At 41.7% G+C, this 22,311-nt stretch overlaps 1 protein-coding gene across 2 annotated transcripts in view; it reads left to right on the forward strand.

The window, feature by feature from the left end:
• Nucleotides 1-22,311, forward strand: part of rau (RA domain-containing protein rau) — an 89,500-nt gene that overhangs the window by 64,235 nt on the left and 2,954 nt on the right. For both annotated transcript variants that reach the window (XM_069136388.1, XM_046625598.2), the window contains 3 exons: nucleotides 19,605-19,861; nucleotides 20,213-20,276; nucleotides 21,834-22,082. In XM_069136388.1, the coding sequence (XP_068992489.1) occupies nucleotides 19,605-19,861; nucleotides 20,213-20,276; nucleotides 21,834-22,082 (570 nt within the window). The remainder of the gene's footprint in view (nucleotides 1-19,604; nucleotides 19,862-20,212; nucleotides 20,277-21,833; nucleotides 22,083-22,311) is intronic.

Here is a 22,311-nt window from a genome sequence, read left to right on the forward strand (position 1 = left end):
GTTTGGTCGAGCGAGTGAGACAACATCGACATCCTTGCGTCGAGCCGTATCGTATGGCGGCCTCAGACCTCAGTCATCGTTGTAGTAGAAGCATGTGTCATGTGATCTACACTGTGCGCAGCACAATGTACCATATGACGTAGCATGCAGCGAAGGGTCGAAAGAGTTACCGTTCTTGTTTCAGGTGCACGAAACGAGTCGCACAAGACAAAACCGTGCACCATCCAGCTTTTGTGCCAATATACATTCGGTTTGGGCTGAAGCTGTGGGTTTTTCATCTTTTCATTATGTACCAGATATAGGCATGCATGCCATGTGTGTCCATGCGTCTAATTGCAGTCCTCCTCATTCCGCCATATGGTACGTTGTGCGTGACGATCCGGTCACCGCATGTATTGGTGAGTTTCGTCCGTGGATTGGCTGCAGGTACAAACCGCGCAATGGCGACGATGATTGTTACGTTTAACATTCTGATCATACGTTATTACAGCTTGGGGAAGGGTTCGTTCGTTTTCGCTTTATTGTCGAGATCGTTGAATACCATATCTTCTTGGCTCTTACTCAGGGAAGAACTCTTTTGTATCACCGCACACCACCGCTGTCGCTGCTACTGCTGTTGCTTACGCTTTTTTTTATCCTTTCCCTTTCTCAAATTCATACCTCTGAGGTATATCCATTAACCGGAAAGATCCCTAGATAAGTTTTGCGACAGGCACGAGATGGTGTCAATCATTTCACTGTGTGATGTTCCGTTCTTGAGAGATTGACGTGTAGTACGCATTTTTTGATCTAGTTTTGAATTTTCGTCTTGTAGCAGGTAAAGAGACGACGAAACCAATCAGCCCACAATCACCAATTTCGGACTCGCCGTTTTCGAGATGACACATTAGCAGTTTGCAAATAGCACAAGCGCGATTTTATACTGTTCAAGTCACAGAGCTGATCGCGCGCAAATTACCCTTCAGGTTGCGATATCTCCAGAACGAATAGTCTAAAATTGACGAGCCAAAGCTCATTGGATACGATTTGTCTTATTCTTTTCTACCAGCCTAAAACTTTCGCCACTTTTTTCTTGCCTAGATGATTTCAAAAATTATTATGCATTTGTGTTTAAAATGTGACGCCCTGTATAGCGATGGTGAAGGAACCTACGCCATGTGCAATGCAGCATACGAGCTGCTTCTGCATGAATGCATAGAGTCCGTGATACAAAAACGATGGGACCCCTTCTGAGTGTAGCGTGCGACGTTGAAGATGGGGAAATTTGCGATCGCGTGATTCATTCGAATTTCAATCTTTCGATACACTGTGCATTGCGGTTATAGTTATGATCGTTGTTGTCGAGATATTCGATTCGGCTAAATTCGACCAAATCGTTCATCTGCGTCTCGTACAGAAAAAAAAAACAAAGAACGTTTTCAATACTGTGCGAACCACGATGAAAGTTGTAAGAAAAAATTTGAAAACGAGCAATACCCTTCATTTATACTCAACATTCTTGTTTTATGAACTCTGCAGCGGATTAACTGAATGCCTTGAGGTAAAGAGGATTCAGATTTTCTCGCCATCTTAGCTGTCATTAATACAGAGGACAAAGAGCGCAGGCGCTGTGATTATTGCAGGATTAAAACGAGCCAAAGAAACTGCACACTGCATCGGTATACGAGAAGGGTTGAGGTTGAGGTTAGCGCAGCGTGTCGAGTTCCTCACTAGTCGGCTAGGCCGCAGGAACGAGCCGTATCCGCAAACTCTTCTCTGCCTATCCAACTCCTCCAACTTTTTCCATTATGTGAGGTAAGGTTAGGTTACGTTAAGTTGGAGTAACGTTGACGTAGGTTAGGTTGTAGAAACTTCGAGGCCGTCGCGCCAACCGCGAATTGCTCAAGAATCATTGAACCATCGAAGCTGGCGATCAAGCTTAATCGAATAAATCATTTCAGAAAGTATTTTATCAATTTAGGTTTGGTTGGACTGGGATTGTTCTTTTGCTTTGTGTTTATCTTATCTAGAACGCTTGTCTCCACTCTAAAGCTTTGAGTTTTGCGTACACCAGAGGTTTATTTTCACTGGTTACGATGAAGGTAATTTGAACTGTGTAGGGCGCAGGTTTTCTTCACTAGCCAATTCCTGTCTTATTGTTAGACTTGCAACGCAACTGAAGGTACGTGAAAAACTCGAGTAAGTTACTATGGCAAAATAATCTGCGTGACTTTACGTTCGTTTTTAACCTCAATTTACGGTTTTTCCGATTCCAAGAACGGTGATTTCATCCCACTTACGATCAAAATGACACTGATGCAAGTTTATTTAAACTGCGAGTTGATGTTAACGTAAATTTTAATGACATTTTAAGATTGGATTCTTATCTCTCTGTCTACTCAGATGAATCCGGTATATTGAATAAAGCGTTTCATCCCACAGTGGAAGGCTTCATGACGAGAGAAGAGAGCGTCCTGTATACATTGCGTAACTTAACTTGACCCAACCTAACGCAAATTCTAGTTTCCGGTAATTGCAGCACCAGTTACCGATCATCATCGATGACCTCGCTGCTCTCAGTCTGAGACGCACACACTGATCACTATTCAGGACTTTTCATTCCGTTTGAGGAGTGTCTCGCAGCAATATGGCTGCCCGCACGCCGCTATCGCCGGTTTATGCGCTCATTGCAGAACCGCAGGATATTTGCAGGATAAAGCGTCGTTGTCGTCAACGTATCTCAGAGGGTGTTTGCTAAACACGTCAGGTTAAGGTACGTGCGAAAAGGAACGATGCTTACGTTGAGAACGAACGGGGTTTCCACTGCAAACTACACGGAACATTGCCGAGAAATGAATTGTTAGGTTAGAGTGGTTAGGATTTTCTTTTTATCCTAAAGCTTCGAGTATACACAGGTGCTGTTTTGGCAGGGCTGTAAACCGTCGCGCAGAATCGTAAATTAATTTCTTATTTTTTTTTTTTTTTTTTACTTTTGCAAATGATTAAGTTATTAGCGGTGAAAGTGTTAAGAACTACACCAATACTAGAAAGTAGTCTCACATACAAAAATATGGAGAACTCACACTATGGCTACAATAATTAGATTCTAGTTAAATTGCCAATTTTTTCAAACTCTAATTGACTTTTCATGAAAGGCACAAAAATTTGAGAAAACAAAATATTATTCTGGTAGATTGAAGAGAGAAGAACATCAAAATTAATACCCATGTACCTAGAGTGTAGTCACATGATACGTGGGATACTTTGGGTTATTAAAAACAATCTGATAACTTGGCATACATAGAGAAACACACATGGATACTGGTACTAATTATCTCTGAGCCTCTTTGCTCATGATTGCAAAAAGTTCCGCAACAGTCCCGAGTAACAAGAAATTAAGAAGTAACAAAGCATCTTAAGATATATTCTCCTCTCTCTCTCTCTCTCTCTCTCTCTCTCTCTATCTCGTACTCTTTAAGTTTCGTTTCAACAACATCTCCTTTTTCTTGCTTCATATTTTGACGTTGTTAGTTCTAGTTTACTATTGTGTTGAGTTGAAAAAAGATACCAGGTAGATTCGTCGTTTTATATTACGTCTTTTTTTCTTTCATTCTCTCGGGTACAATGGAGATAAACAACAATTTACGTGCATAGCGAAAATAGCCGTCTCCGGCTAATTCATTATCCAGATTAAACCGAGATTCTTGTCTCCGTTTCTCTAATTTCACTAATTCTTCTTCGTCGTTTCTTTTAAATTTTTTTCTTGCTCGTCTCGTCTCTTCTCCGAAACGGTTTTTTCAAGTACCGCAATTTCACCGTTTCCGCTTCTGCTCTGTTCGTGAAGAATAATCGCGAAGATCAATTGAAACAGGTGAGAGATGCGCACGATGACGCTGAGAGTGGAGTACCGGAAATGGTTTACCGAATAGCGAGAAGTGTGTGGGTTACTGTGCGCAATAATTACGTCTCAGTAAATGCAGGCACCATTTGCATTTCTTTTTCTCTCTCTCTCTCTCTCTTCCTCTCTTACCGAACCCCAACGCTGTGCCTAAACTTCTTTCCGGTCATTTCCGGTCAAAAGAGACCGACTGAGTGATCCGGTCGGTCAGTGATCACATGCCCATCCGGTTTCTACCGTATGAACAAACACGCTGCATCCTATTTACCGTCACTTCCCTGCATCCTCTTCCTCCTCTTCTCCATACACACTGCAGATCATGCATCTGCCGCATGTTCATCACTTTCACCCCAATACCGCGTTCACGATATTCTGAACTTAAATTTGCAGTACCGAAAATGGCACATAAAGCGCAAGTGTGAACGGAACTTTTTGACTTTGTCATTACAAGACACTGTCTCCTTGATTAAAGCGTTCAGGAGTATGATCGGTTTCTTCTTTTTCCAACACCTGCGTTCTTCGCGATAATCATTCGACGAAAAAAGTATACAGTGCCGAAAGGTTGAAAGTCCGGCATAAATCTCAATCCTAAGAGCACAGCTTGGACAATGAACAAGCACTTTTCTCTTCACTGTAGTTCGTCTGCTGCATTGGGCCAGAGTTCGTGATCGGAACGATGGCGTACTCGTCATAGTGGCAATCAACAGTGTATTTAAACCACATGTGTTCGAGTGGTGCAGAGTATCATATTATTCATAGTGAATGTGCTCAACAACGTAACAACACTTGGCGCCAGCCTCGTTCTTAGATCTTGTCTCTGTCCAGTGTCTGGAATAATCTTGTCGCCCAAAGTTCAAGTTTGAACGACATTTGTACTGCAGGAGACATTTCCTCGAATCACCTGAGTGACAATAGTAGAGTCCCTGAAGTGTAACTCAACGTGATCGTACTATCAAAACTCAGAGTTCGATGATGACTTGTTGGGAGTCGATCTTAAAAGGATCTACCTCTTTTATCCCAAAATGACTAACACTAGCTGATACCTATACATGGTTTCCACTGTTTTCTGCTTTTTTCACTACAGTATTGTACATGGTCGAATTGCCCGATTGGATGGTGGAGCATCAGGTTTGACTTATACGCATTGAAGCGTCAAGTGAAGTCAATTAGTGACGTGGGTCAAACGATCGTTCTCGTCACCGCCATGACCTCCTACTCCTTCTCCTTATTCTTGAGCTATAATAAATCTACAACACCGCGCGTTACCAGAAAAGTCTAGAAGCAAACACCATCGAGTACGAACGAATATTTCGGCCTGTAGACGAGAGTTGACCGATAATCTTATCTCGACTTGAGTACTAGGAACACCTACTATGTTCAGATTATATTTATCACCTTTACCTATAACCGTGGCTGCAGGTGCTGCTACTGCAGTTTTGTCCCCCTGCAGTCGTTTCAAGCGAGAACAAATTCATTCTATGAATAAATTTATTATACATCTTGGCATTGAGTAGCTGACGCTAAGTCACGTTTCGCGTGGATATATTTGGAAATATCCTCAGGGTGAACACAATTCGTAATTTATGACTTTTGCAGATTTTTTTTTTCGTTTTCCTGTAGATATTTATGCTTTCAATTGTTTTTACTTTATGATTTTGTTTTATTTTTCAAGGGGATTGTATTTTAAGCGAAAAACGAATTCACTTCCCTTCACTAGGATATGTAAGTTTGAGTTTGAGTTGCATTAAATATAATTTGATTTTCGTGCACTTGATTTTAGTTATTTCATCTACTATCTTCAAGTTACTCGATTCTCCCAATTTTATCCGCTCTTGAATTACTTGCTTCTATGATTTTGTGTGATCATATTCAAGATAAGAGAGAGAGAGAGAGAGATGAAACTTTTACTTCTTACGTATTTCCTTAGACTTAGAAACATGGCATTTCCATGCAAGAAGATATTTCGCGTGATGATTTCTTTTTTGAGAGTTTTGACCATAATATATACTTCAATCTTACGATTAGAACTATGTTTTCAGTCATTCGATATGAAATCACGAAGCGAGAAACAACATGATCCACAGCATAGTACTTTCCTGAATAACAAGATCCATCGATAGAATACTCAAAACGTGCTTGATTCTCAAAACAGTGCCAGTATAACAATAAATATCGTGGATATCATTACGTTACCGCAGTGCATCTAAAATGCCTACTAAAAGTCCGAGTACAGAATCCCGCGTCTATTTCTCGTTCGTGCGGAGTAGGCAATGTGTCTACTTAGCTAGCTGCCGCCGCGCCGGTGTAGTTCAAGCAGCCGGATGTGCGCGTTCCAGGCTTCCAGTCACGACTTGGCGTCCTCGTCGTAGTCGGCTGTTAGTCTCCTGTGATAATCAGCTTGTTGCCGCATCAGCAGCAGCAACAGCAGCAGCAGTGCCGGGAACTTGAGCATTACACACGAGTTGTTCTAATTTAGAACAATCAACCGCCGCCCGGAGGAAGATCCAATTATGCATCCTGCCTTTAGTGTCCACACTGTCGACCATACGGTTTACCCGCTCTGCAATGAAATGCCCCTCTCTCACATCCGCGTAAGAAAATCATGCGAAATCTCCTCCTCGGCACGTGCCACCGACACCGTTTAACCTTCTTCGAAGACCCTGCGTGCCGTCAGGTGTTGCAGAGAGGCGATGCCCTCCAACCTCACTCACTTCCGCCGGTGGGAATAATAATGGAAGAGCACACCAGTTGGGGGCAAACGCGTGGTGAAGTCCCGGAACTCGCGGAGGGTCAGCAGCCCCTGTCATGAACGGTGGACAATGTGCACTTGAAAAGGACATCCTGTTCTTGCTGCTCAGGGTGCCGGCCCAACCGTCGTTGGCACGTGCTTCGGCGACCAGGACGAGAAGCAAGAGAGAAATAGCGAGACGGAGAGACTCTCGTCATGCCGGTGATTCTCGGTCCAGGAAGAACCGCAGAATCTCAAGTCATCTTCAGTTCTGGAAACTCGATCCTCGAATGGTCTCTCGGACCATGATCTCAAAGTATGAGATGGAAAAGTGCATCGAAGATATTCTCGGGCGGGATTCATCGACCACATTCTCCGGTAGACAGTTCAGCAATCATCTCATGTCAGGTCAAGTCTTCGCCGGTTTTTTATCCTTGTACAGTTCGCGTTTCTGCGTCAGGGTTTCCTCATCGCTGTTTTATCGCCTCCGCCCTGAACTGCCGAGTAAAAACTGCACGGTCTCAACTCTCGGCTCATGATCATCGCTGCCTGCATACCTAGCCGACATTTTACCGAACGCTTGATTGAACGCCTTAAGTGTTTACTCGATCGATTATTGGGAATGCTTGCTACAGGGACTTTGTCTTGAATCTCTCGATTCTTGCTAACCCCGTGAGAATACCATCTTCATAATTACTAAACGACTTCTCAAAATAACTGTCTTTTATCAGCCTTTGGTTAATTATTTAACTGGCTACAGGCGGGTATGGGTCTTCGGTCAAGTCGTCGTGCCTTGCGAACCGTGTAGTTTTCACTTTACACGGATATTTCATCCTCTTCATTCTCATCGGGATAATTCGCTTCGCAAATACCACAAAGGCAAGAAAAACTACTCACCTGAGAATTTATCAGCGGTGTTTTTCAATCCAGCTCGTCCATACCCTTCAGGATCCCTTGTGGAATGCAGTTTTCGAGATGAAGCGTCACGAATCGATTATGCCCCACGAGTTTAAATAATTTTGTACCAAGTGATGCGTTCCTAAATTTGAGTACCCTCGTCAACGATTGAATGGGCAAACATCACAGTTATTGATCATTGGAAACCTTAGAATCTAATAAAACGCCATCGATCAATCAGTGAACGTAGGTCTTCCAGTACTGTAAAGCGTGTTCTTACCAGTGATGATTAACTGATCGAAATTTAAAGAAAGACATTTGATACTTCGAGTATCATGCCGAGATTCCTGTCAGTCGAGGATCAAACAAGAGGACCAGCTTGACGTTATTCCTCGGTAGTAAGATTTGAATGAGAATGAAATCAAAGACGCCCCATGCTCTCTGTTCCTGCGGAAGTCGTACCTCGCGTGCATTCTCCAGACCATATGGGTCCCCGAGACCCACAGGAGGACCCACGGGGAGAAGAATCTACCATCAAAGTATTATGTTCCATGGTGTAATGAGGACATGCGGCACAGCCGGAACGTGACGCCAGCCCCTCGCTGCAGGGCTAGAAGAACAGCCACGTGGTGCGGGCTGGCGAATAGGGCACGCGCCACCCTGGCTGTTTACTCTGCACTCACCCTTCTCCACCGTCTTGTCCTCGTACTTCAAGGATCTTACCTCTCGTCCTTTTCCCCACCTTTCCTCCTCGCACAACAACCATTCAGACCGCCCAGAAGCCGTCTTTGAAGAAGGAGGTGATTGTTTCATGCAGGATATCCTTTCACGGTACAGTCATCAAAATAATCATGACGTTTATCACCGAAAGTTGATTCGAAAGAACTATTCTGTTCTTGTAGCTAACGTTTTCTGATGATTTTTCATTCGGACAACAATGATGCCTAACACAAGAATATTCGACTAATCGAATAGGTATACGAGTATACGTATTTTCTGTTTACATTTGAATCTAGTATTCAAGAAATATTTTCTCAGTGTTTCATACAGTTACTGACCGGAGTAAAAATCGAATGACCAGTTTTTAATTACAGCGATCTTCGTTTACGAAGAATGGAACTGAACGATTTCGAATGACTTGACTACACTTAAAATTTCATCAAAACACTTCATCACACTCTACAAGACGAGGTTGAAAGCCGTGAAGTGGATTCTCACTGGCGAAACCAGAGTCACAAAGCATCGAGTAAAGGACATCTGCAGACTTGAAAAATGGTGAACTTTGGATTTGAGGAAAAAAATCTGGGCCACTGGGAGCAACGATTGCCCAATGTTCCATTTGCAAGAAGCGTTTCTGATATCTGGCGTCTGGCTGCTGTAGGAGACTTATGTAAACCGGGACGTGCGATTATGCCACAGTACGGTAAGTGGGCACATCACACCAGCGCCGCATCGTTACGAGAAAAACAATGCGACCATGCCAGCTGGTGAGATCCCACGCAAGCGGGAACCGCGTTTTCTCTCTTTGTGTAGTGAAGAAAAAGAACGAGCAGAGACTTAAATTAAAGAGAAAAAGGTGATGATGAATAACGGAAAATATGCTTAATCGGTTACTCAAAATCCTACGCCAACTTTTGCAATTCGTTGGCTTTGTTGCCGGCGTTGTCGGCTGGAATACTTTCCCATGAAAATCGACTAAGGAAATAATTCATTCCTTCTTCTGTCTCTTTATTTGTTTATTATTCTTTACGAATTTCCGTCTATTGTACGGAAATAAGAACGAGGAGACTGAGTAATAAGGAAATGTGGTAATGTGGTAACGAAGACCAGTTTAGTTTCTTGATTAACACCGATTGGTGACAGTGATGAGACTAAACAAGGAATATTTTTCTATAAAATGATTCAAGTAACTCTTCAGAAATAAAGTTTCGTAGCTTCTCTGAATATGGTTGAAGTGTCGATAAGTTTCCAGCTAGATTTCGCAACGAATGAAAAACTTCATAACCACCATTCGACATTCTGAATCCTCAAGTGTTTGTTTCACCGTTTCCTCTCCGTATCAGTGTAAAGAAAATGCTTTTATTACTTTCAATTCCGAACGTTAATAGCGGACGGGAGAACTCTTCCCGGAACCGGGCATCGAGAGTTTGATGAACCAGATCCAAAACACGTAGATCACGAATCCAGGCATCGACGCTACGGATTTTGATGACGACCGTCCAGGATCGGTAATCCATCCATGTCACCCAACACGGACGTGACAGACGGTAAAAAGCTGCGACTCTTTAGAATGAATCATCGGCGGTGCAATAAGCCAAGGATGGAGTACTTATCGGGATTTTGCAACGGCGTATATTACAGAAGCTGAAGTCCTTTGTTTACAGCAAGTTGACACACGCGCATAATATTCTTTCCAATGTTCGCATACGTGCCGGTAATGCAACTTCAGATGACACCCACACACAGCGCGCGAAGACGATCAGAGTATAAGATTTCCTCGCATGATTCGGTTTACCGGTATCGAGCATTCCGTCATCGATCTATAAGCGGACTTCGCTGCACGTGAACGACAGCTGCAGGTAAAGCGACACTCTCAAGAACAATAACTCGGCACGTCGCCCACTGAGAGCCGACCCTTCAACTCCAACTTACACTAGCAGACCATCTTTGATGTGTCTACGTAATCCTGAAACGCGAATCCACGCGGAATGCTTTTCGCTCCTTCTGCAGTAACGCATTTAGCAATCGTTGAGCCTCATTCGAATGAGAACAGTGAAGTTGTATAATAACATTTCCAGCGCCTACAGTCCATGGAAGAAGTCATGGTTACCGATATTCACCATACGATCTGGACTAAGAAAAATGCCATACCATTTTACCTTTTACCTTATAAGTCGCGACGAAAATGATTTTCACCAGTTTAAAGCATGCCGGCAGAAATCAACGGATCACTTTTCTGTCACAATGCTGACGGACGAAATGCTGACTCCAGGAATAGTAGACTAGGTCTATATACATACAATGCCGCAGCTCCGATGACTTTGTTCCGCTCGAATTCTGTCCATCGTGCAGCATTGAGCGGCACCGAATCAAATATGACGCCACTGCGGTTGCTTAGTCTTCCTACACGCAGAGTCAATCTATCGTCTCGGATTCTTTCGTCTCAGCAAACTGCGACTTCGCGATCACGCTCCTTGGAAAGTTATGTTCGATAAGGGTGGAAAGATTTTATGGAACGACTTATTCAGTTCTTTGTCTACTCTGCTTTGACCGTTTCAGACTCGACTTATAATCCTCAACGTTTGCACAGCCCACCGTTTTATCCCTCTTATTTTTACTTACCGTCGCTGAGGGTTCCTCTCCTTTTCAGGTGGCCGACTATATGTAAGACAGGCTGCGCACGTGTCCGCCTAGATTTCTACTGAACAAAAACAAGGAATGGAAAAAAAAGAGAAATAAAAACGCGGACTTTTAAGAAAAAAAAATCCCTCAGGCTCCACTCACCGCAGGACTTACATCCTGTGCTATTTCATTCCGCTTCTAGGAACGGAAGCAGTTTGGTTCCCTTATATATTCAGCCTTCGGCTATTCAATCTCGTTATGTTTTACTGGCATGTCCCAGTTCCGACTTCAAATCGAAGGTATTTTGTTCAACTCTCCTACTATCATTAACGTTTAAGCAATAAATGATGTCTTAAGAATTCAATCGCATGGTGTTAAACCAAAACCCAGCAATTGCTTGGCGATAAAAAATAGATTCACCCGTTCCGATCTCTCATTCAACCCTGATTTTGTATTCATGGAGAGATGGAGGGCGACTAGATTTTATTATTCACACACAGTACGGCTGAAGACGTCGACAGATAGGGAGATAGGAAGAGACGCAGATACCTAGTCAGGTAGGTGGCACGTACCTGGGTATACACAGCGACACATGTCGCTGCAACACCGCTGCGGCGTTATTCTCCATTCCAAAAAACCCCATCGCATACATCACTAACATTATTTTCTCATTCAGGAATTGCTGAGGTATACACTCAGCGCATGTATCAAACTGCGAACACATCTGAATCTCTGCGCAAAATTGTGCAAAGAATATGATTTGTGAAATGAAAATCTGCTCGTATATCAATCGATTAACTATTCTTCCATATTTCTTAGTGACTTCACATGGTTTATAGATTTCGGATAGTCTATAGACAAACCGTCGAAGATTTTCAGAATATCAGGCTAATATCAATTTTTGTTCACACCTTTGCCACCGGTGAATTAATTATTTTCTCATAAATCTTACTGATTACACTGCGGCTTATGGGTTTCGCATAGTTTGTGAATGAACTATCCAAGTTGTCCAGTTAGGGGGATTCGGTTTTCAATGCACAGCGTGTACGTAGCGGTTTGTTAAAATATGAAACGAAACGAAAGCATAAAAAGAACTTCGACTAGCTGACTGATTGTGAGTGACTGACTGACTGGTCAGACCCCGGCGACTATTTACTACTCATCGTCAGTTGCAGGGCTGCCTGCCTGCGTTCCTCGATGATGTATGTATGTACACGCGTATGTATGGATTTGTCTACAAGCGTGACATGTGTCGCGTATCCTTCTCTCTATCTTTCTCTCTCTTTTTCCTTCTCCGGCTCCGCATAATTTAATGTCAGCAGAACGCACGACCATTGTCTACTTGACACTGTACGCTGTCCAACTCCCTTATTCGTATTTTTCTTTTTTTCTCAGTTATGGAAATTCTAATATATATGTATATAGATATATAGATGTATGTTTTTTTTTCATAAAGAAGAATGAGAGGAAAGGGTAGAAAATGGTTGGTAGGCGCGCCACTTGTCAACCGTGAAACCTGCAGATATATTCTTGTAACACAAATTACAATTCATTTCACAATCAATTCGTCGCAGGATACAAATCACTTTTTTTCATCGTATTTATGTATGTAGATTTAGTGTACAGATGGGAAGTTCCACGACAATTCATTAGGGTTTGATACTTTATTATTCCTTATTTCTTCCTTATAGTATCTCGATTTTGTCCCTACAGTGTGATTCACATTTATTCATTATTTTGGCACCCAGAATAGATAAATGTTCAAGTAGGTGAATAGATAAATAATTCATATTTTCATCATAGAAGAAAATGTCGTACCATGCGTGTCAAAGGAAAGTCTTTTCCACCAAAGTCACACTATTTTGAGAACACATGCTACACCATTTTTGGAAAATTTCGAGGCGGCTATTTGTGCAACGGATTTTTGAAGTGTTATATTTCTATCTGATAAAAGGCGTAGAGACAAATTCAGCGAAATCTAGATCGTAGAATTCGGACAGACCGTTCACGAGGTATCCTTTGAATTTTGGAGCTAGCACGAAACTCTGTTCGCGGTTTGAAGTCGTGAGGCGAGTTGCGTGCAAGTCAAACTTCAAATTGTATTAACTCATAAACGGGTAGTCGAAAACTCAGAAGTTTGGGCTCGTTGGATGTGTTTTGATTTCTGCTATACTTAAGAACCATAAGGCAGGCCAACTCGATATGACAAAAATTGCGTGTGCCAAATGTTTAAAAATTTTACAGTGAAATCATAAAACTAACGATAAAAAACTTTCCCTTTTAAAGGATTCTTGCTGTAATTTTCAGTACATTGTCCGAGTGGTCAGAAAGCGAGCTTTCGAATGTATGCCAGGGTTTACTTCACCTTGTGTTTTGCGGTCGTATTAATTCAGGGCGAATAGAGAAGAAAAAGAAACAAAGTGAAACCCTCGTAAATTCACACGTGCATATTATGGTACATACCTATACGTGTACACGTGTTCTACGTAACACGCAACTCGCATGGGGATTACACATTAAATGAATCGTGGGAGTCAACTCGGTTTATATTGTCAGTAATGACCCGCGTTGAACGCAACGCAGCTGGATTGTAAAACTCGTGAAATTGAGGTGAGTAGGAGTTAGAAATAAAGGCTTAAAAAAAACCTTAACGAAGAACAACAACACTGAAATTAATATAGAAAAATGAAAATATTAAAAAGCGACCTTGTCAGGCGGCCGGGGGTCGCCGCTTATTACGCCGACTTAACAAATGACAATTGAATTATTCTCGCGGACATCCGGCCCTCTTAGCGCCATTAAAGTTCAGCCTCCAGTTGGCTAATATAGCTTCTTCGTTGCACCTTTTGTTGTCCCAGTTTCGTACGGCTGTATAAAAATAGTTAAAGCACATTTAAAAAACTAGAGATCAAGAACCCAAGGATGTGGGAGAAGAATTAAAAAACCACCAAAGATCGTTCAAATCATATAAAAAAGATAAGCACTAAACCGTGATTTGATTCACGCCATTAACGATCACAAGTTTGGATTTTATCGTCCAGGTTGTTCGAAACACGTATCGGAGATAAAGCAAAAAACTGAGTTAAGTCTGGCCTCTCGGTTTTGTCGCTGGAAGCCTCAAAGTGCCTGAAAATAGTTGCGGTCATACGAAACTCGAGAGAGGTGCTTCTCCGCCTTGGAACCACAAATTTTCACGCGTTTTATGGCGATTCGACTGGTCGTGAACAGGGTGGCGACATATGGACCCCATACGAAATATTTCGAGACCATCTCAAAGGACAACTTCGTACGAGTTCTCAGTTCCAGCTGTTTTACTTATCATTCGAAGTGATCGACATTACTGCTGCGGTACACGCCTTGTACCGGTAATTACACAATTTCACTTTCGCAGTAGTGTAGCAATGGAAACGAATGGTTGAATGATCGGTATCAGTTCAGAATGATCGATAGATCAGTGAATTGGTTCATTAATCAGAACGAGAGAGAGAGAGAGTAGCTTTACTTTAAAAAGTCAAGAGTACTCTTTTTATATTTCAACGGTAAATTTTTTTCCATCAGTTTCTTCCAACGTCGATGCAAATTGAAAAATGGTACATTGGTCACTTTGTCGATGGCGTCGATTCATCCATTTGGTCGAAATATTGCAACACACTTCCAAGTATTTAAGTAAGAATATGACTTGAGAGAACAGTGAAAACTTTTTGAATTGGAAGGATTTTCATCGTAACTACCGACGTATGGCCGAAAGCTGCAATCTACTTTGCGAATTTCGGTTTTTCCGCGGTTTGGGTTTATCTCCTGTACCTCCATTAATTAAGGGTACCTGATATACATCATACCGAAAAACAGTTGCCGAGCATATGTACGCCAGACTTTTGTACAGGGTTCTAAAAACCCCGGGCTGCCGAGTGTTCTCAAGTGCTGTTTGCTCATCCCCTCAAGAGCATGAGAGTCGGCTAATTCCAAATTACTAATAGTGCGAAAAGCAGATGTGCGGCTCCATCGTGACGAGGAATCGAGATAGGGGATCAGGATCATCTGTGAATCAGAATCTAGAAACGGGAATCGTCGCCAATTAGTTCTGCGAAAGCTTTTGATTACGATACTGCGGCACGTATTTCAAGGGATTGCGAGAACTCTTAAGGCCAGACTTTATGGCTCATATCCGTGACGCCGGATCGCCGGTCATTTTCTTCGGCACGCGCCCGATCCTCGGGTCTGGTACCAACAGATATCCAAACTTTTTCCTTTTTTAATTTCTCTTCCGTCATATTTTTTTACTTCAGTCACAGTCAACTTTTGACCATGTTTTTAATTGAACATTCCTCAGTGCGCAAGCGTTGATCAATAGTCGTGAAAACCTTTTCAAGTTCCTTCAACTAGCTGAAACCTTCAAAGTTTTTGAAAATCATTAGAGAATATGGATGGTCAAGTCTAGTCGTACCTTACCGGATACCTATGTGATTATATGAATGGTGCGAATCATTCATGAACTAAGAAAAAAATCATTTGGAATGATCACGTGAAATCTTCTGAAAACAGTAGTCCAAAAAGAGACCCAAATTCTCTCTTTAAGTTTCTGGAAATCACGTGAAAAAATCTTTGAACAAGGCACTTTCGGCATCCAATAAAATATTAGGACACAATGAATACAATGAATTATTCCTCAATTACGCTCTGCGGCGAATTTGGAAATGGTACTGAGATTTTGAAAACTTAAAAAAGAGCCGATGAGAATGTAGTAAAAATGGTTAAAGAATGGTTAAAGAAAATCATTGGCCAAATGTTGTTGTCATCTTGAAACGGTTAACCGACAATTACACCATCCAAATATAGTCGATGAAGTGCGTATAGTATTTCAGTACCGAACAAAAATAAACAAATAACTCAAAAAACGCACAGGACAAAAATAGTCGACGTGGTTTTCCAGCTTGTCTCCAGTCGCATCTCCACCGGGTGTAAAGTTTTCGACTCGGACAGTAGTGACAAGCAACAGACGGTTCGGTGCTCGTTTGCTCACGTCGCCCACGTCCGTTTCGACTCTTGAAGTCTCGGTGGTTCCTCAAGATAATAGAGAGAGAAGAAAGAAGAGAGTTGCGCCGCTGCACGGAATCGCTTTCGGGGACCGTTCGGGGACCGCTCGTGGACTGTTCGGTAGCAACGGGCAGCACCTTTCTCAGCGTAGTGCAGGCTGCATGGAAGCCTACGTGCTGCCTCAGCGCGGATATAAACGACACCGCTGGGTTTGGGCCTAAACCAAAGTTAACACGCCTATGAACCCTACGATTCGGAGCAACTTCTGAACGCCTCACCGTCTCTAATTGCACGTCCCGCGTCGCCCGTTGCAGGTAACGTTTCGTTCCTTCAAGCAGCCCATGCCAGACGAAATTGTGTTTACGGCCATGGCTGATATGGCAGCCCGGCTTTCGCATAACGCGTTATCGCTGTTTACTTAGGGCGACATGCTACACAGGGTGTTCCGTTTTAAACTAATCGTTAAAACGTGTATACTTCAAGTTGATGGAAGTATTATCTAAAACAGAACAAAACAATCGATTCAAAGTTTTAGGGTTCCGACTACGAACATAAAACATAAAATCGGAACATCGGTTATTCTTTCAAAATAGGTTGTTTTTGCTAAATTAATGCAAGGGAAATCGTTTTGTTACGATCAAACTTCCTTCGCTACAAATTTAGGCGTTTTCCAATTTTTTTAATCGATGATTTTCCATCGAGTTGAAAATTGAACTTCACATTTAAAAAAAAAAATGCTGGTAACGTTTGTGTTTTTGAATAAGTATAGTAGTAAAGAGGACATTTAGTTCGAGACCTCAAGACCGTAAACTACTTGCGAGTGATACCTTCAGACTGATTTATGATGCAAATCCGAAGTTTGAAAGCTTCGCTTTTACGTTTCAAGTACGATTCTGCTCAAATCAAAAATAGCTAAGTGCTAAATTTTTAGATTTTTAGCTGCTGCTTTCTTCGAACTTTGGAGCAAGCTGTATATCAGAAAAAAATTCAAAACCCCAAAAATCAATGTCAACAGCTGGAAGTTAAATTATACCGGAAAAACAACAATTGTACAGACAAACTAATATCGCAGCTTTGCCGCCAGCGCAGAATCGTCACAACTTACCTCTAAAACATGTTGCGAGAAAACCATTTACAGCTAGAGAGATACCTTAACAACTCGTTGAAAATGAGGCGCCTTTTGTGCGCTCAAACTTACACTGAGAAAAATTACATTTGTTATAGTAACTAAAAAAATTCAGTAAAACAGGTATCGTTAACAATACTGTAACAGCTATAAAACTAATTTTCATTTTGTACCTAGAACTATATTTTTCGATCGTGGTAAAAAATGAAAATACTTAAGGACTGAGCGGTAACCGGAGCTAAAAACTTCTTTCAGTGTACCGATTGTGATCGGTCACTGACAGCGGGCCCAAAACAAGCGATCACGACTTTCTGCGGCGGTAAAACGAACGGTCGATACTATAGCGAGCTCCGCACTGATGATTGCGGCTATTGTCCGAAAAGACTTGAGCGTAAATTTACCGCACATTAATGACCGCACTGCACTGTTGTGGTAACAAGTGGTTATAATTATAGCTCGTAATCTGTTCGGCGTGATAAGAAGCGTACGATACGCGGGATGAAAATATATTACCCTTGATGCGGTCGTGAAAAAGCTCTCATCCCTCTCCGGCAGTGTCGCGTTATCGTCGGCGATGCGTGGAGCGTGGAAAAGTTAGCCTCGTTCATTCCGCAGAGTGCACGAGCACTGGTCGATGACCATTACGATGACTTCTTTGCGGCGACCGCGACGCCAGGCGCCGTATAATAATCGCTGTGGAATTTATCACGGTGATTAAGAAACGCGGAATCAAGAGACAGGATACAAAAGTTGTGCGGTGTTCTTTTCTGGGTGCAGCACTTGCGGCTAGGTTTCATTAACCCAGCTCGAGTCATCCTTACTTTTCTGCACACGTCATCGCATCAACGCTCTGCTCGAGTTAACTTCGTGCAAGATGTCTTGGGACACGGTGGAGAACGGAACAGGAATTACATACCGAGTCAAAAGTCAATGTTCGATTTGTTCTGCAGTGTTTCTATAATGCAATCACGGATGTTCGGGTTTTTCGGCTCGACGAATTCGATCCTGATGTCGAAAATTCAAAATAAACTTACTCAGCCTAAATGAGCGTGATCGGTTTTTCTGACGATAAATTTCTTCGTGTTTTATAACGGTACAATTTTTAAGTTGCAGTTCCAAAAACATGAATTTTGAAGTAGTGATTTTTCGTCTCAAATATGCAGATGCATACATTAAATTAAAATCCTACGATAAAAATGCAAATTTCAAATTATCGGATGAATCTTAAAATACTATTTTTCGACTTTTGGGGCTTGCTGAAGTAAAATTTAGCGTTGCAGATTCGAAAGTTTTTACGATTGAAGTAACAATGGAATATCACTCCCATTTTTGAGTAGCGACAAATGATGTATCGAAGAGCTACCGTCTGTTCCTCGCGTGTTGGCCGACACAACGCACAGCTGCAATTGGGCCGCAAGTGCATATGGAAGTAAGATGAGCGGCACGCAGCGCAATATTAGGAGGAGATACTATGAATAGAGAGGCGTGCATGCAGGGTGTTCTGGCCCGTGTCATCCGCACCTATTTATGGTAACCCGTTGGCTTCACCCTCACCGGGGCCTGCCGGCAAAGGGTTGACGGCAAAACGACACCCGAACACCGAGGCGAGGGGATGGCGTCTTCCGCGTATGTCGCGCGTTTAAACACGGAACACAAAGCACGTTTCCAGCCCTCGCTTTCGGTTAATTGGCGGCTAATTGTCGACCTCCTCCTCGAGGATGTCTCGGGAATTTTTTTCACCCCTGTCTCTCTCCCCCTCTCTCTCCACCCTAACCTAACCTAAATTTACATAACCTAACCCAACCTAACCTAACCTAACCTGCGGATTTTTCAGTCTTGGCTTTTTAAGCTAACCTAATTTTGTCTTACTTGAGCTATTCTAACCTAATCAAACATGGCATTTTTTTATTCTTGTAACTCTGATCTAACCTAACCTGCAACTTATTTCACTCCCGCCTTTCCAAGCCAATCTAACCTTATCTAACTTTTCCCAGTCGAACCCAATTAAAGTTGGATTATTTTCTAAATCCTTGTGATGTTAACTCAGCTTTAGCTGTGATGATATAAACTGTAATTTTTTTTACATCCTTTGTCTGCTGACAGCGCATAATGAATTGTTTTTGCTGTGAAAAGTAGTCGAGATATGTTCGTGATATTGGGATTCAAAGTGTAAACGTGACTAGAGCAATATGACGTCGTAAATTTTTATAAGCTGATCATTTCAAATACATTACATGGATATTTCGGGTCAGAAAACTGGGTGCAACTGCTCGTAACTTTGTTTAATTACTTTGACTTGTTAGAGAATGAAGTATACGTTGAATAGCAACTTTTATAACCAAATATGATGGCATCTATCAATATATTCAATTTCCAACACCCCATTTTCTACTTCTGGCGGTAAGACTCGACTGTACTTAAAAAAATTTCCACCTCTATTAAGATCGGGTAATTTGAGTGAGGTATTTATAACGATCCACATAATTTGAAGACTCAATAAAACTTGTTTCTAACGTTTCCAGATGAAATATGCTACCATAAGAAATGAAAAAATTCTCACCGATTAAACATTAAAAAAACAATTCCTTTTCTGATTTTAGACCACCATCAAAGTATACGCGAACTGTTTGCGGCCCGATATCGAGTACAAAACGCTAAGCATCAGCTACGAAACGACCTGTCGAGAAGTGGTTCAAAACCTGTTGAACAAATACAGAATGAGGCACAGAGATCCTCGCCTGTTCTACCTCACGATGGAGGTGACCGTGAGGAGGGCGAACGTTCGGACCGTTTTACCCCTTGACGAAGATGCCAGGCCTGCAGTCCTGCAGTCCTGTCATCCCCCTGGCGATTCGAGGTGAGTCAAATTTTTTTTTAATTCAAACGCAACTGAGAAAGAATAATGTAAACGTAAAAACGATTGCCTGTTAGCTTGCCCTTTCTGAAGAATATAATTTGTAACCTGTTGTATTAATTCGATCGACTAAACAAACTTGGAAGCTCGGAATTTCGAATTGTTTGTTAAATTTATGAATCGTATTGATCAAAAAATTTCAGTTTTTGAGACAACAGATTGAATATTGAGTGAATCGGAAATAGTGTCTACTCATTTAGGACTTGAAACTATAACTGTATTATAATAAAATTGAAAAACACTTCTCACAACCGAACTTACCTAATTTTTTGCGTCCGTTTCTTTTTGTTATAGATTTTCGCTACAAACCCGTCGAGGAGGTCTGGTCAAGATATACGATAGTGCATTGATGTCTGGGGTAAGTTTATACACAACAATAGTAATAGTAATATTGTTAGTAAAAGTAGTAATAATAATTATCGAACGACGTGTATATTATAAAATTTACGAGCGTGTAATTGAAACGCGACATTGATTTTCACATCGTTGAACAATCTGATCTAGAACTATTTCATTGTTGTAAAGGCCATTTTTGTTTTCACTGGTTCTCTGACTGGCGTTCTATTCACCTTTTCGATGGCGACTTCTTCTTGATCTTGTTATTTATTTATATATGTATATATATATATTCCTTTGTCAATCGTACAGAGAGCCGATTGAGAAAGCCTTCTGTGTAAACGTGCGAAGGTAGAAAAAAGGCCGAAAGGTATAATATACAACACAGATATTGCAGGAGGCGCTAAAAACTGCGTGGGAGCGCTGTGCGCGTGTGTGTGTGTGTGTGTGTATGTAAGGCGTAATCCGTGTCTGACTACGGGATACGGTCGGGAAAATAAATAACGAGGATTTCTCGGCATTGCGTGTTATACACGCATAGTACCCATAATACCATTTGGTATACGTACAGGCGTATGAGCTACCGCAGCTACACGGAAGTTTAAAAACAGGAATTCTTGTATATTTTGTCTCGCTGATGGTGCAATGCACCGCCCGTGTCTCGCGGTACCCAGAAACAGTAAATCTAGCCACCCCGATGAAAACAGCAGCAGGTTATAGCCTTTGTGCTGTCTCCCCCTTTTTGAAATCCCTCTAAACTAAGAAAGGGGAAACAGTCAACAGAAGATGGAAAACCGAGTGAAAAATCGGCGACCACGTGTGTTGTGTGTATTCGTCATCCATTTATAATGTCGTTTCGTGTATACATTGGATCAGAGATGACGTGAGCTGAAAATGAGTAACCAATTCATTGCGTTTAAATTATTCACCAATCCGCAATCTCTCAGCATGTATCATACAATAGGAATTACGAATTTTCTAATGGCAAACCGATAGAGAGCGACTTCAGGCACTTGCCGATAAATATTTATGAAAAGTCGAACGCCTTGCTCGCTGCAGTTTCTTGGAAAATATTTAAAGCTAGCTACGCGGTATATTTTTGTACGATAATAACGATGTATGCAAAGTGCGTAAATGATTATTTTTAAACGTCGAGATTTCTGCAGGTTTGAAAAAGTGTATAAGGTTGATCTTAAAAAAAAAAAAGTTTCAATCGTAAAGAAAAAACATCCGTTTTGACAGGCAAATGAACACACCCGTGCGAAAAATCAACATGGACACCGTTTGCATGCTTGCGATTTAATTCCGTTTATGAAATCATTTCCATCCCTCAAAACTGATCAAAACTAATTTGACCCGAAGGAGAAATATGACAAGATTAGTTCAGTCATCGTTTGAACCTGTAGTACCTAGACGCATACCTGGAAACCGATGGTCAAACGAGTTGAATAAATCGCATAATCTCCGCGTGTAACTTGTAAAATTGCGCAATTAAACGCGGAATGAAATGAACCGTTGATTTCTTACTCTCTGATTTCCTAATCCGCTATAAATTGGATCGCTGATTGATTTGTTGCAGTCAAAGTACAAGAGCCTTTTGGTTTCCGAGCACACGACAGTTGACGAGCTCATCCAGATGCTCCTGAGCTGTTACAGCTCGAGCGAAAGGGTGGAGCAATTTTCTTTGTACGAAGTGTGCGAGGGCGAAGAGTACCAAAGAAAACTTCACCCGGACGATTCACCTCTCAAGGTTACACAGAGATGGACATCCATCGATAGGCACCTTCGCATAAGACGAAATCTTGACTACAATCCTTACAGGAGAAAGGTAATAAATATAACACTATGCTGTCGTTTCTACTTTTATTTATGTATTTTTTTCTAATCGTTTAGTGATAGCAATCTTGTGATCTTCACGGCACGTGAAAGTAGTTTTTTTTGTCTGTAAAGAAAAATCGTTAGGTTAATATAGCGTTCGAATTGCGCAAAAGCTGATTCACGTTTGAGATATATTTTACAAATATCAGCGCACAAAAAACATCGTGAAAGCTGTTGGA

The sequence above is a fragment of the Neodiprion pinetum genome, chromosome 5 (assembly GCF_021155775.2).
Source record: "Neodiprion pinetum isolate iyNeoPine1 chromosome 5, iyNeoPine1.2, whole genome shotgun sequence".
NCBI classification, from domain to species: Eukaryota; Metazoa; Arthropoda; class Insecta; order Hymenoptera; family Diprionidae; genus Neodiprion; species Neodiprion pinetum.